Source organism: Thunnus thynnus, chromosome 7 (genome assembly GCF_963924715.1).
Source record: "Thunnus thynnus chromosome 7, fThuThy2.1, whole genome shotgun sequence".
NCBI classification, from domain to species: Eukaryota; Metazoa; Chordata; class Actinopteri; order Scombriformes; family Scombridae; genus Thunnus; species Thunnus thynnus.
The window spans coordinates 24,567,097-24,583,889 of record NC_089523.1 but is presented as its reverse complement, the minus strand read 5'-3'; the positions used below and the strand labels follow the sequence as shown (position 1 = coordinate 24,583,889).

The 16,793-nt window shown below is 39.6% G+C and overlaps 1 protein-coding gene across 1 annotated transcript; it reads right to left on the bottom strand.

Annotated features, from left to right (window-relative positions):
- Positions 1–759: 759 nt before the first annotated feature.
- Positions 760–16,078, bottom strand: LOC137186307 (integrin-linked protein kinase). The gene is made up of 13 exons (XM_067595131.1): positions 15,942–16,078; positions 13,363–13,637; positions 7,092–7,257; positions 6,084–6,179; positions 5,876–5,972; positions 5,673–5,756; positions 5,380–5,465; positions 5,154–5,263; positions 4,788–4,915; positions 4,462–4,583; positions 4,192–4,291; positions 2,553–2,683; positions 760–2,404 (listed from the first exon to the last, which is right to left on the bottom strand). Exons 2-13 carry the CDS (start codon positions 13,449–13,451, stop codon positions 2,255–2,257), a joined length of 1,359 nt encoding a protein of 452 aa, XP_067451232.1. The 5' UTR covers positions 13,452–13,637; positions 15,942–16,078; the 3' UTR covers positions 760–2,254.
- Positions 16,079–16,793: the final 715 nt, after the last annotated feature.

Below are 16,793 nucleotides of genomic sequence, written 5' to 3'. Positions count from 1 at the left end.
GATGTCCTGGCTGTCAAATGTGAGATGAATTACGGGGGATGACTGAATCTGGTGTGGAGCACCAATAAGCAGAGCTTCAGTTTTGCTGCTATTTAACTGGAGGAAATCTTAAAACAGGTGCTGAGGTGTGACATGGCTGCAGAAGGGCTTGAGGCAGTTTTGATGTAAAGCTGGGTATCATCAGCATAGCAATTATATCCCAGGTCTGATGATGACACGTCCAAAGGGGAGCATGTAGGGCCAAGATAGTGAAATCAAACTAGCTTCAAAAATTTGCATGGGTAGGCTATTATATAAAAATATTTTAGCAAACAAATAAGATGTTCAACTGTTGATCTTTAAACTGCAAACTACCCATTGCTTGTGGTTTACATTTTTTGAACAAACTGTCTTTGCTTTTGGAGCGATGATGGAAAGGTATAATAATTACTTAATTAAATTGTAGGAGCTATTGAATACATCTTTAACTTTTAACTTTAACAGGTGATGGAAAATGTTCAAATCTAAGTATATTTTTCATCAACTTTTTATAGTATATATGTACTGTATATTCTCTATGGCCATCAGTCAGGCAGGGCAACAGATATATTTCCTGAAGAACATTTATACCTTTTCTGTCGCTTATTTGACAGAGACTCAACCCAAACAAAAAAAATTGTAAAAACATCCACACTCAACCAAATATCAGTGGTATTATTATTACTATTGTTGTTGCTTACAGTTTTTTACAATTCCCACTATAAATTCACACAGTCAGGATGCCCATACTTTTCCTTTTTAATATACTTATATATAAATACATACATTTGTATAAGTCATTCTTGATTTTGGCTTCAACCTGTGATTCAGCACAAACAAGCACAAGCTGGTGGAGGCACGGAAACAATGCACGTAGGAAAAAAAACACATGACACTGATCATAAAGGCAAATTAAAGTAAGAAGTAATCTAGAGGACGCAAACAATAAAAAAATAAGTCAGGAAACAATATGAAAGTTTGCAGGATGTTAATATCATCCCATTAATGTCCCAGTCACCTTCTGTTGGCAGCAGCTTCTGATGTAGATTAGAAAATTGGGAGGAAAGACAGTCCCCATGCTCAACAACAAAACAACAAATTAAAACTGTACCAATGATATATTAATGCAGTATTCATTCCTGATACTGCAAGGAAAACAAGGTACTACATGTTGTATACCATTGCCAGTATTCAACATGAAAATAACACTTTTAGATATCTAGGAACGGAGGCTGACTATACTCTTTGAATAGTACAGGTAACAGAATTCAAACCAATCAAATCAGTATACATTTTAAAGGGAAAGTAATGAAAATAAACTGGATTACAATAAAACATTTGAGTAATCTAGTCAATTACATTACATTATTACAATTAACAGGAGAAAATCAGCAATCTGCAATGCTTTTTGAAAGCAATCTTCCCAAAATTGCAATAATAAATCAACACTGACATTTTTTGCTGCACAGAAAAAAAATGTTTGGCCAGTTTTGGTTCGTTCGTTGTCAGCAGGTTGTACAGGATACGGTTAGGGGACGAAAGCTCAAGACAGGCCAAGCTTTACACATCACTACACAGCCAAGCTGAATAGCAAAACACAGTTAAGTCCTCTCATGAAAACCACTTATTCATATACAGTTTCTCAATAATCTTACATGTTTAAATGCTTTGTTTTAGATTTCTCATGCTTGCCATTTTGCATACAATTTGCTGCCAACACAACAAACTTCCCCACGAGACAAGCTGTGGGTTAATATGTTATTTCTTTTATTAGCATTATAGGGGACCAGTTTCCTTATAGTGTGACTTTCTAATAGTGAGCCCATTCCAGATACAACTTAGGCTGTAAATCCACTGAAGCAATGCCGCAGACCATCATGCCGACCTCCACAGGTTATTCAGTCACTTGAAGATTGTATTTACCGTAGTCCACCTCTTTACAGTTAAGAAGATGAACAGTCAATATTTAGCTCCTGTGAAGGCTGTATCAGTGGAAAAAAATGGAGGACACAAATAAAAACGTGATATCACATTGGAAAAAAAAAAGAAGAAAAAAAAAACAATATAAAAAGACCTCTGCTGAATTCATCTCAGAAGCTACAGTGGCGTTGAATGCAGCGGTAGAGTAAGAGTTTAAGGCAATACTGGTAAGCACCACACCACCATATCAGAGTGATATCTGCGATAAGATATCCGGTAATTCGACGGTTTAATAAAGGAGGGCACAGAAGGTTTTTCACTTGTCTTGCATTTTTTCCAGAATTGGCACAATCATGTCAAATTTGGGCCTCTTTGCTGGGTCTTCGTTCATGCATATCTTCATGAGCTTGCAAATGTGGGGCGAGATGCCGGGCGGGATAGTGGGCCTCAAACCCTCCAAGGCGACCTAAAGGCAAAAACAGACAGACAATAGGTTCCATTGAGAAGATATTATTAAACCAAAACAATAATGAATAATAGCTTATTTTGCCAAGCCTCCACTGTAAGCTTTTACTACTCAGTTGGGTGATCTAATGAGCAGTAGCCCTCCTAACCTTCATGCCGATCTCCATGTTGGACAGGTCAGCAAAGGGCACCTCTCTGGTCACCAACTCCCATAGCAGGACAGCAAAGCTCCACATGTCTGCTGAGCGACGGTTGATCTCTTCGGGCTTCTTCTGCAAGGCTGAGCGTCACAAAGAGCAACAAGTGAAGGTCACACAGAGGAAACACACAACAGAAACTGCCTCCAGCTAAAAGTCCTTCAGTACAAAAATCTCCTCTAAAGCACAGTTATACAAAAATACTGAATATGAATATGAATATATACGTTAATATGAAGCTGTGGTGTTTACATCACAGAACTGGGTCAATCTCATGTAGGTTACAACTCAATATGAGTCACAAACACATCCACTTGTTCCTGTGAACTTCAGTAGACATCAAAAAGCATTATCCTAAGAAAATATATTTACATTTTGTGTTTACTAAGTGGCTTTGTGGCACCGTGTGGCACTTGGCAGAGACAGGAGATTTCAGGAATTGATCAAAGTAGTGCTTGATAACCATAGTGACAGTAGAGTCTTGTGGGCGTTTTGTCTGTGATCTAGCAGATACACGTTGCTATGGAAACTGAATGTCATGAATAAAGTAATAAAGTGAAAGACTTATTTTTGACACGATGTAGTTCATCTCACAATAACAGCTAAGCAGGAAACAGTTAAAAAGAGGGCGACTGAAAAAGGAAAATTTGGGTCAATTCTGTTTATAAATATACTTTTGCGATATACCTCAACATACTGAAATGTAGATGAGCTGTTATGCAGAGACTGAGGCTCGGAAAAAAAACCTTGATCTTGTGATATTGATATGCAGTATATCATAGATCTGTTTATATAGCACGAATCACAAGTCAGTTAGCTGAAGTTGCATGATCATTTGTACTAGAGCTGTAATTTTTTTTAGCTGGCGTTCCTTTGTAAGAAGGAAAACTGTTATTTCCATTTCTTCCTATAAGTGATGCATTAAACTAATAATTGTTTATGTATAAATCATGATGGGCATGTTGTTTCTTCTATTGGATTATACATTATATTAAAGATGACATTTTACTACACGTTTTAAACTTGAAAGGCAAGCAACATGCAAAGCGTATATATTATATTATATATATTACATTTGACTTTTCTTGTTAAACACTCTTTCCATCAGCTGCAGCTATGAAGTTACAGGGTGTAAATGTGGCAAAGACATCCTTCACCTTAGTCAAATCTGTGCATTTGTGTCTTTTCAAAAGCATTGCTCTCTCTGCTCTCAATTTCATGGCTCACTACCCGCTATATAATGTGTGGAGGTTCTTTCTATGGTTGTTTGATAGCAACAAATCTCCTGCAGTCACCACCTTCATGCTCCACACACTGCTTTGTTGTTACTGTTTGTTCCTCTGCTGCAAAAAATCACAAATATGTGAGCGCCACCTTGCACAGTGTTTGCAGAGTTCTCTGGTTATTTTCTCATTTTGTAATCAGTTTATGTTTCCAACATGCTTGGATTTCAGTCTATCTCTTGGGGACATCAGCTGTAGATTACATTTGGCTCCGCTACAGTCTAGAGTTCCCCTTATCCATCATTCACGCTCGAGCTTGTGTGGCTTCAGCTGTCACTTTGGATCTGTGCTGTGTAAGTGATGCCTACCCTCAGGGGCTACCCATGCGGGCGAGTACATCCTGCCAGGACACTGGAAGGAAAACTTGACGTCTGCCATGCTGATCCTGGCTGTCATGTCTTCATCTATCTGTGGAAACATGAAACATTGAGTGAAATGTCACTTTTAAGTGTAAAGGACATCACTTCCTGCTTGTGCAGTGTCTGTGTTTTTTTAGGCAACACAATTTCCTTTGATCGGTCAGGTGTTATATACACAACAATTGCAGGCATGGCGTTGCGACCGAAAGTTCTTCTTACCATAACGCTCTTGCTGTTGAGATAGTGGCGAGGGATCATAGGTTCAAGTGTGTGTAAGAAGCCCATTCCAGAGGCGATGTCCAGAGCAAACTTCACCGCCTGCGTCTGGTCTACCACGAAGTCTGACAGCAGGATGAGGAACAAATAATAACAGGTTTCAGCTACACTGACAAGCACCACATAACAGGGTGACAGTGAAATTGCTACTGTACAGAAAGTGATGGCAACATAATGACAAACGCTCAAGTGTAATAAATCACAAATCCCTTCAATCCAGCTAAACCGGTGACAAGTACGGACTTTGTGACCAGAGTAGAAGTACTCACTGGTGCCTTCATGCAGCACGTTGTAGAGGGAGCCATAAGGCATCCAGTGTGTGATGATGATGGGGTGAGGGGCGGGAGGAGACTGACATGCTCCCACCATGGGTAGGACATTCGGGTGGGAAAATATCCTGGGATTGAGCCCCAAGTGGGAGGGACGGGGGAGAGAGACAGACAGACAGACAAAAAGAGGCAAATCCACACAGGATTCGACATAAAAAAGGAGGTTTGTGTGAGATGCGACCCCCCCAAAAAAAGAAATACATACAAATACATAAAGTTTGGTTCAACGCAATGCAAACAGACAAATGAGTGACCACAACATCACGGAACATATAAACTGAATCAAGTTGTGAATTAAATAATAACCTGAGTTTGGGATACTCCTCGTTGAAGTCTCTGCTTTTCCTTGTGGTCCAGTCACGAATCTTTAGCACCTTAACAACAATTTCATTTCCTTGCCAGCGCCCTTGCCACAACTACAGATGAGAAATAAATATAGCAAAAGTTAAGCATATGATGTGTACCTTATTACAGATCATCAGCAGTTCTGTATGAACATTCAGTGCAATAAAAAAGTGTATGTACAAGGTACCTCTCCAGACTGGTTCTCATTTATTTTAGCCAGGAGAGAGAGCTGTTTGTAGTCGATGCCTGCATGTTTGTTCAAAGTGCCATTGCCTAAAAACAAAAGATTGAGTCAAAAGGAAAGTTCAAACAAAACACTCATTATTCATGTGAAATTTTGCGGAACATGCAGATGGAAAAGCGGTGGGATTTAAAATTGTTTGGGAGGCCAACATGGAACATTTCTCCCCCCCTAATGCAGCACTCTGACAAAATCAAATAATGGAAACTAGTCAGCTGATGCGTGTCTTTGGGACTCACGGGGTCGAGTTCTGGTGGTGCCTTTCCAGAAAGTGTCCTTGAAGGGAATTTTAGTCAAGTTCTGTCCCAATTTCTCTGCTTTTTCTGGGTAATGGAGATATAGATTGAGAAGAGGAAATAAACACAAAAAAATGACTCGTTGATACAGAGATGCATTTAAAACTAGAAGTAGAATAATCAGCTGTAACGGGCGGGTGGGATACCTCTGAGAAGATCCCGCAGGTGAGGTTTGGCTTTGTCCAGGGGTGTTTCCCCATATTTGTTACAGATGCTCACCTGAGCCCCGTTAGTCACAAGGTCCTGAGAGAGAGGAAAGATTGCTGTCAGCCAAATTTCAAACAGTTTATCCTGACAGGAATTACACATCAACGGAGAAGCTTCCTCTGTAACACCACCAGGGGGCGCACTGACCTCAGCCACTTCGTCTTGGCCCCAGAAGCAGGCATAATGCAGTGGTGTGTTCCCGTGTTCATTGGCTGCATTAGTGTCTGCTTTGCACTGGATCAGCTGAAAGAGAAGCAGAAACAAAGGATTATATGCAAAAAATCAGGCTGGTCAGATCTTGTTTTGGCTGTATACAGGGATGAGTGTTAATGCTGCCAAGAAAAATGATGGAAGTTTGTCTTGCCTGTGGGCACATACCAGAGGTATTCAGACATGCCTAATATTAAACTCAATGACTGCCTGGCAGCAATTCTAAATGAGACACCCTGCAGCAGATGCCTCGTATTATGACATAGGGGTACTGTGGGCTGCAATGAGATACAAGATATCAGAGATAGTCTGCATACTTTTTTTTCTACTTTACCAACAAGATCTGCTGTTTTATAAAACTGAATACATTCATTTTATGACAAAGTTGAAGTCTGCTTGACTCACTGAATGCTTCTTAAAAAGCCACAGAGGAGCACTGCAGGTGATTTCTTTTATGCTCTACATAGCCTATCAGTGAATGAAGCCCTATATTGAATGGTTGGTTTCATGGGACCTATAGATGATGCAAAAGCTTTAAAGAACAATTAATTATTATTTAAATTGGCCAAGAAATGTGCATTAGCCATTCCCTGGATAAGTGAAGATTATACGAACATCATTGCTTCTTTCAGAGAATAAATGGACTGACCTCTTTACAACATCTCTAGCTGTAAGCAAGTTTTACAGTCATACTCATACAGCAGCCATTAAAACATTGATTTTACCCTCCAAACAGACAAATTACCAAGCGCTCCCTTCAACTTGGAATAGCTGATTGTGGGAGTGCAAGAACAGACACGACTTGTATTTGGTGTGTTCGCGTGACATCATTTTAGGTTTCATAATATCCTGTGATTATGAAGCAAAGTTAAAGAGATACTCGCTGTGTTACAGGAACCTTGTGCGGCGTCAACGTGTACATTCAAATGTTTGCACGAGCCCTACCTTTCCCACGATGTCGCGATGTCCGTGGCTGGCGGCCAGGTGCAGGGGCGTGTCGTCTCCGCGGTTCATGACGTTGATGCGAGCCCCTCTCATGATGAGCATGTCCACCACGCTGGAGCGGCCCTCCCTGCATGCCCAGTGAAGAGGACTGAAGCCGTGGTCGTCTCTATGGTTGAGAGAGAGAGGGGCCATTTATATTCAGCACAGGTTGCATGAAAGCCTTCAGCAAAGCAAAGATTAACTGAACAAGCAGGAAAACAGGCTAAGTATTTCTTGAGGGAGATGAAAGTACACCAACAACCTCAGGACCCTGGGTTATCATCATAAAGTTCTTCCCTACAGACAGCTCGGTGGTACAAACTAGGAGCAATTCATCAATATTCATTTTGCTCCGACAATCACAGTATCACTTTTTTTTATATTAATTCAGCTGTTTTTCCCTTTTCAATAACAAAAACATCTAATGCATTTGAATCTGAGCACCTTTGAGGAGGCTTCAGTTAATAAGCTTTAGAAATCTTTTATGAAATAACAGCATTGTTTTAGGCTATTCAGAGCTGTACAGATCAGCTGTGGGACTGCATAATGAAGAATTTGTTCATTTGTACTTCAGTCAATATTCTCCCAACTAAAAAAAAAAAAAAAAAGGGAAGTTGATGCGACTGAAAACAACAGCTAACAGGCCTCTGGCACTCATCATTCCTCTTTGTCTCAGTGACACTGGCAGGGACACATGTAGGACAGTGGCCTCGATTACATGACAGAGGAGTGACTGATGGCCGACCTCCTCGGAGAAAAAGAGATAAAGACCGAAAGATTAAGACACAGCATGAGCTGAGTGACAGAGAGTCAATCAGGAAAAGGCTGAAGGGAAAAAAAAAACAAAACAAAACAAAATAGTAGGCCGAGCGTTCGCCGCAGTCCTTATAAGGCCCAGTGAGACTTCCTTTAGCGGCGCTGCACATGCATACACTCCAGCTGCTGTGTGTGTGTGATTGTGTCATTCTTCATTTCTCGACCCTGTGCTTGACTGCGGTCCCCCCCCCTCCCCTCTTTATGAAGTTTCCTCCCTCATCCTCTCCCACTCAGCTCCAGTAAAACAGCTGGACTTTGCTGGTGATATATTCCACTTTCCATTCACTCTCCCCGTTCCATGTGGCCTTTACTGTTTGTGCCAAGATACTGCAGAATCCTAGAGTTAATAACGTTAGGCGCTTGCTCTGAAATTATGAGTAGGCAGACAGCATAATAATGTGATCTGAGAACTGAGGGAGTATTATGAATCTGGAGGACTCTGAACCCTTTGACCCCCCCCAAGCCCTCAATTCACTGGTTTGTATTAACACATCCTGCAGCGCTCTGCTCCGAACAGCATCAACAGACCCACAGAGACCCTCAGTCCCACAACACATATCTATCTGTGCATCTGGGTGACCTGCTGCAGTCACACCAGATCTGCTCAGGGTGCAATTTCCTCTCAGACCAAAAAGGGCAAAATCCTAAAAAGTAATTAGCCAAAGTTTATGAGAGTAGAAATCCCCACAGACTCACTGCTATGATTTTATTAGTTTCTGTGTAAAGCTGGAGTCTGTTTCAAGGAGAATGAAGAAATATGACAAAGTTACTGGCTGAATTATGCAGACGCAAGAATGCACATATAAACAGTCTGATTTTATCTGACCATCTGCACAAAACAACGGTTCACTCCCATGACTGATGAAAAATAACCTGCTATGAAATTATGAGACAAGATCCAAAGCAGCAGCAGTAGCAGTAAATATGCAGTAAGGAATTAAAAAAAACTTTGTTTCAGCAGTTTTGTGTTTCCTATAAATAGAAAATGAAAAGTAGCAAAGCTCAGACAGTCTAGTCCGTTTGAAAAATAATATGATCCAGCATAATTTGAGTACATTTCGGTTACAGGTGTTGCTCACACGTTGTGCTTGCACAGAAGACGATGCATAAAGATTCATTTAGCATCATCAACAACAAGCTAGCAGGCATTTGTGAGGATTTTTGAATCCGACTTTAAAATGAGTGAAAACAAAAATGAAGAATCGTTCTAAAAATGTTTGTAAACATTAAGTTATCAAAAAGAATATGAAGAGCATAAACAGGTACTCTTTCTTTCTTGAGAAATTATATAACCTCTTCATTATCACAATGTACGTATTAAGGCTGCAACTAACAATTATTTTCATTCAGAGCTGCAACGATTAGTTGATTAATCGATTAGTTGTCGACTATTTCGCCAACTATTTTGCTAATCGATTGATAATTTAGTACTTTTTCTATGATTCCAGCTTCTCAAATGTGAATATCTTTGGGTTGTGGACTGTTGTGGATAAAAGAAGACGTCACCTTGCACTTTGGGAAACAGTGATCAACATTTTTTTACCATTTTCTGACATTTTAAACAACTTATAGGTTCATTGTGGAAAAAAAAAATTGACGGATTAATTGATAAGGAAAATAATCAGTGGACTGGGACACTGCAGCTCTATTTTCATTATCGATTGATCTGTTGATTATTTTCTCAGTTAATCGACTAGTCTGTTTGGGCTATAAAACGTCCTAGCAAAAAAAAAAAATAAAGGGCTCTCATCCACATAAAACTGCTAAAAACGTAGCATTGGTGAGACTCAGCTCTCTGGTTTCTGCGTGTATTTCTATTCAGGGGCACTTTTTATAGGATGGATTTTCCCTTTAAGCTAGCTTCATCCACACAACCCAGAGGCAACTGAATGCCAGGGTTTTCTCCTGCTCACCCCCTCCTCACTGGCTGCGGTAATTTATTTCAGGCACTTCCACCTGCCAACAGCACTCAGTTTGGCAGACGGAAAAGCCCGAGGAAGAGCCGCTGTCTGCACCCTGTACTGTGTGTCTCTGGCCCGACATCCACGCCAGGTCACATAACGAGCCTCAGATGACGGGAAAACAAATTTACAGAAACATAACACCGATGAAAAAAAACATTAACTGAAGAAGATAATAAGTTCCCCCCAGATGTTTTATGTTAGAAGCAGGACTTTCGCTTTTATTGGCATTTAAGTGGTCGGTGCAACTTTGTTTTTACACTGGAGAATCTAGGGTTGCTTTTCTTTAATATATGATAAGTCGATCGACAGAAAATTAATCAGCGACTATTTTAAACTTGAATAATCCTTTTAGTCATTTATTAAGCAAAAATGCCAAACATTTGCTGGTTGCTGCCTTTTAAATGTGATCATTTGATTCTTTTCTGCGTCATACATGATAGTAAATGTTCACAACTTGGTGATTTTATAGACAAAATGATTCATCGAGATAATAATCAGCAGATTTAGTTAGTTGCAGCTTTAATCTGTTACCTTATGAAGAGTCAATGGAACAACTTGCTTCCAACAATTATCTAGAATAAAGCCACAATTATCAATTCTCATTATTAATTCATCTGACAATGATTTCATCAATTGATTAACTGTTTAGTCTATAAAATGTCAGAAAATAGTAAAAAAAACCAAGTTCTGTTTGTTGGGCTAAATTCTTTAGTCCAACAAACAGTGCAAAAAACCCAAAAAGGAACTCAAATTACTATCATAGAAAACAACAAAAAAAGATCATTTCCAGTTTTCTAATCAGTTAATCGTTAACCCCTTCAGCACTAATCTAGAGAGTGTAAAAGTGAAAGTGAAAGTATAGAGATTACAATGAACGTGTTCATACTGAAGCCTCTCGACCGCTGTCTGCTGGCCCCGACACCCTGACAGGCTCATACCACCGCCCTGACCAAAAAGGTTAAATATAAAATCTGTATTCACTCTGTAAATCTACCTCCTCCCCAAACAACCAGCCTCAAACTAAACAACAAAAATAACTGCTGCCCTCCTGCCCGGAACTATCCTGAGAGAAGAAGAAGTGAAACACTTAAACTATCATTCACACATGTACAAGGTCACCGAATCCACGATCACACACTTGTGGGCCGAAGAAAACACCGAAGCAGAGAACTCAAGTCGTCTATTTGAGATCAAACAACATTAATGAGGCACATTGAGGAGTAGGAGTCAGGCACGGGGACTCAAAACTGTAAACTTTGTGATGAGCGCAATTTTCATTCAATTTTAATTAAATCGCCCTAAATTGTTGAGAACCGCCGGCTGATTTCACACATGAAACCGTCTGTAACCCCTTCTAGCACAGCAGCGGAGTAAATTACAGTTAAAAGACCGGAGACGACGGAGAGAAGTTCACAAAGACTAAATTCTAAACTTTGCAATTAACTCTTGTGAACTGGGAGGAAATATTGAGGGGGAAATGAGTGTGGAGCTATCTAATACCGCCGGGAGACGAATACCGGAAACACATAAGAGGAGGAGGAGGAGGGGTAGGGTGCTATGCCTTTCTGTGCATTCCTCTTTTGAAAAAATTCACTATTAGGACACACACACACACACACAAAGATTCTCTGTCTCGTCACACATAACTCTCCCAGTCCTGCCCACTACAATAATCTCCTCCCTCTCTCATATTTGGTAGGTGGTAGAGGGTTCCCCTGAGGCCTGCGTGTTATTCCTTGTAAGGAGATTCAGCATTCCACTACTACTCTTTGTCTCGGAGTTATATCAGCGTAAACACACTGTCATCGAGGAGCGCGATGAAATATTTCAGTGAAGCGCCGACAGACTGAGATATAGTGAGTTTACTGAGATGTAGGAGGGGGAGAAATTACAAAGTCATGCCTTTTCCGCAGGGAGATGAAAAAAAAAAAAAAAAAAAAAAGCGAGAATACATGCGTTTCACCCGCTGGGGAAGATATATCAGCCGGAAAAGGGAACTTGACATGCAATCAGCTAATGGACAAGTCACATGTGGGAGATGTATTTCCCCCACATCGGCTCCATGCGAACGTACAGTCTCACATCAATGGCGAAAATGAATCAAAAAGAGGAAAACAGAGAAAAGAAGAAGAAGTCAATGCAGACATTAAAAAAAAAGAGAAAAGAAAAATCCCCTTTATTTTTCTGCACAAACATCCTGCTGAGAATTGAATAAACAGACCAGCTAAAAAAAGACTATTTGGTATATTGCATCGGCTGATTTGGTACTTACTCATAGAACTAGTAGTTTATTATTATATTTTAATAACAGTTTTTGAAATGTTAAATGTTGTAATAAAGATAAAAATCCCTCTTTTATCTTGACAGAAAAAAAAACTGCCTCAAACTAAACACATTATTGATCAAATTCAGACAGTTTTCTCTTCTCAGCCAAAATAAATATGTAACATATTTATGAAATGATAAATACTTCACTTCTGGATGTTATCAAAGTCACATCTATTAAACAAAACCATAAAACATTTTCTCACCATTCTTGTGTGTGTGTGTGTGACCAGCACATCACTAGTTGAACTTTTCAACAGCAGAGAGGAAATAGAGGAAAAAAAAGCCTCTCTGTTTTTTTAAACCGCTGCTGGTTTCTTTGGAATTATTAAAAACAATCCAAGTCGTTGTTGTTCATCCTTCTTAACACACACACTCGAAAACACAGGAATAAAAACAAAATGAGAGAAGCTCAAGGTTCATAGTCATCATAGTGAAACAGATGAATTTATTCCCTTGTTGTTTGCTCTGAAAACAAATACCAGAACTCTACATCTGGGACAGAAGAATCCAAAAGAGGCACTTCCCGGGTGGCCATCATTTATTGCCAAGTTTTCCTTTAAAGAGTCAGCTGAGGATACAGAAGAAGCTCAGGACTGACGGATGATCTGCGATGATGTATGTGTTGTAAACATGTCAAACGTTACAGAAGCCTGCAGTTTTCTCTGCACCTTGATTAACCCACAGCCTTTTTTTTTTCTTTTTTCTCCTGACTTTAATTGCAGCAGCAACTGCAAGCGTGACAAACTCCACCATCGCAGCGAGCTTCCTGTCCCGAGATCATGCTTTGAATTATTCCGCTGGCATTCTGGACATAAACATGTGCCCTCAAGGAAGTGGGTTCAATCTCAGGCCACGATCTCGCTGGGGACTAACAAGACCGGCTCTCAGCCAGCATCAGAAAATGGGTTTTTTGAGAATGCGATGACTCTGCAGTGTAACTTTTATTTCCTTGAGATTCTAATCCACGTTATACAGCATCACAATTTCATGTTGTGCAGGTAAGTACGAATGTGCCGAAGTGAACGTTAAGCTAGTCTGTAAAGCTCTGTATGAACTTTATGATGATTCCTCAGTGTGTGTTGATATTACCGACAAGAAAATACACATAATAAACTTTGGCTCACCCTTGGTTGAGGTCATTCTCTGTATTGTCCAACCATAAGCGAACCGCCACCGCATTGCCTTCCCGGCACTGTGTGAAGATATCATCCATTTTAGCTGGTGTGTTATTCTTATTCTTCTCTTCTTAAGGTGCACCTGCGGGAGTCGATGCAGAAGTGAAGTGAGACAGGTGAGAGAGGCGGCCCGAGGGGTTCAGCAGGGTCCCGGCCAGCATCAGTCCCTCATCCGGGGCAGTGAGGGACACAATCAAGAGAGCCTGGATGGCACTCGCACAACCCTGGAAGACGGACACATAAAAAGGGAAAGTTGCTCGGTTAAAACACATGTTTTATCAGTTCTAGACCTGTTTATCCTCTCACATATACTTTCTTATCGGACCTGACAGAGGAAAGACAAGCAACCAAGAAAGCTGGTATTGAGCAACTTTGTCCACCTTAGTAATACTGGGTGGGTATGCAGCTCGTTTCGTCGTGACTCACAACACTTGGCTGTGACTAGCACCCTGTGCACCAGGGTAGAGTCACATTTTAATATTGTGTCATGAAAAAGTTTGCTTCTTCTCTGTGACTTACTAAATATTTGACTGTGAAAATCGTAACTAAATACACTAGATAAAGGGAGAGAGTGCACAGTTTCATTAATAATACACCAAACGTCCCTTTTTATATTCACATTATTCAGCACAATCTGAACTATGATGATTTTTGGGATGCATGGAAAGTATAGCCTAATAGTGGAAGTTGTTAAAGAGATTACTGAGGACAACAGATTGTGACCAAGATAATAAATGTGGCATGACACCAGCAAAATAACTGGAACCATATCTTTCTATTTTTTTTATTTATTTATTTTTTTTACATTTTAAGACCAGTAATTATTAATTGATTAATAGTTTCAACAGCTTTGGAAATACCAGTTAGTTGCAGCCCTAAACACAACAGATAAAGACCACAGACAGGAATTGTAGCTTGACACATTCATTTCCTCTTCACATTTCACAGTCGTAACTATGGTGATGTAAGTAAGCAAGCAAGTATTCTGATAATCATTCATTTTAAAGCTAATTTTCCAGGCATAAGTACTAAACATTGCGTCGTTCCAGCTTCTGAATCGTGAGGGTTTTCTGCTTTTCTCTGTTTTATAATCATGAAACTGACAATCATAGGACTGTTCGTTGGACGAGACAAGACGTTTGAACATTTCATCTTGGGTTCTGAGGAAATTGCGATGCACATTTTCAACTCTTTCTAAACGTTTTACCTACAAGTAGTTGATTTATCGTTTAACAGATCCATCAGTTTTGGAAATAACAGTTAGTTGCAGCCCTAAACACAACAGATAAAGACCACAGAGAGAAAATGTAGCTTGACACATTCATTTCCTCTTCATATTTCACAGTCGTAACTATGGTGATGTAAATGTTTTGAGGGCTAAGCGCTGTAAGAAAAAAACATAACTCTAAGATTTTTTTAAAGACATGACAAAGGCCAACAAGTTGTGACAGGAATAACAAATATGACATGACACCAGCAAAAAAAACAAAAACAAACTGGAATCACAATTAGAGCTGAAACGATTTGTCAATGAATAGATGAGTCAATTGACAGAAAATTAATCTGCAAGTATTCTGATAATCACTTATTTTAAAGCTAATTTTCCAGCATAAGTACTAAACAGTTCCAGCTTCATTGAACAATCATAGGACTGTTCAATGGACGAGACAAGACATTTGGACATTTCATCTTGTGTTCTGAGGAAATTGCGATGCACATTTTCCACTCTTTCTAAACATTTTACCTACAAGTAGTTGATTTATCGTTTAACAGATTAATCAGTAATGGAAATAACAGTTAGCCTAGTTGCAGCCCTAAACACAAGAGATTCAGAGAAAATGCAGACCGACACAATCGTTTCCCCTTCATATTTCACAGTCTTATCTATGGTGAAATGTTTTGTGGGCTACATACTGTTAAAAAAACAAAAACATAACTCTAAGAGCTTCTATAGACATGACAAAAGCCAACAAGTTGTGACAGGAATAAAAAAAAAAGTGGTATGACAGTTTTACCTCTTGAATGCAATCTGTATGAATGAAGGGAAACATTACTAACCTGTTGTTTGAATAAGCCAAGCACACAAGTGAGGATCACATAACTGAGGCTGCGTTCAACTTGACATTAGTCAAATACAATCAAACTTTGTGAAGCAGGGTGATTTGATCCTGTAGTGAACATTACATTACAGTAATGAGCTCATGGTTATCACTTCACTGCCTACAGCTAGCTACAACAAGCTAACGCAGGAGAATAGCTCATTTAACACAGCTGGTTAACCCTTCAACTCCTGGCAGTACCACCGGATGCTTTCATTATACTAAAAAATTAAAAATGGACTCGATTAGCTCCACACATTAGCTAGCATCCTCTAGTTGACAAAATGAAACACGGGCAGGTTTTGCTAACGAGCTAGCCGCGAACTGTCTTCGTTTCTCAAATTTTTTGACGCTGACTGACTGAGAAGAACACTAAAAAACATCATTACGTGGTTTAAACACATCAAACTAGAAAAGGTGTTAGCTTACCGGATATATCAGCCTGGTGTCTCGTGTTGTGCAGTTAAGACACAGTACAAGTTATGTTATCTCCAGTGGATTGCATTGAGTGGGATGTCCACACCCTCACCGCCGTCAGGACGTACGTGGTAACGTTGAGTGGAGGAAGAGGACGTGCTGCCTCCTACAGGCGGCAGAGAGAACTGCATCAAGGCAAAATATTCACTGCCTCAGGTTATGGTTTTTGTCAAAGGATTTTTTTTATACCTTACATACTTTTCAGGTCAACTTTGATCCATTTGAGAGCAGTAAAACACCCTAAACACCTTTCACCTATCCATCTATAAACACCTATCTATCTATCAAATTCAAGTAAGCTTTATTGGCATGACAGATCAGAAACCTGTATTGCCAAAGCAGTACAGAAAATTACAAACATTGACAGATGATTGATTAATAATTATTCAATAATATGTAAATATCAACAATAATATTAAATACAATATAATAAATGCCTTTTTTTCCCTTGTCTTTTTTTTTTTACAGATGTAATCACATAGAAACGTGTACTACAGAGCTCGTTTCTCTCAGAGTATGACAAGATTTAACATATTTTGCAGCTATTACTGCACATTGACTTTTCTCCCCACATAGATAGGGCAGTTTCTGAGGGTTGGGAAGGTGGATAAACTCAGGATATATATGATTTATTTTTTCAAAGAAAACCTCCCTCAAATCCTTATATTTGTCACAGAATAATAGGAAGTGAGATTCTGTCTCCACCCCTCTTTTATGGCAAAGTGAACACAGCCTGGCCTCCCTATCTATCTATCTATCTATCTATCTATCTATCTAAAATTACCCAGAATATCCAAACATGTA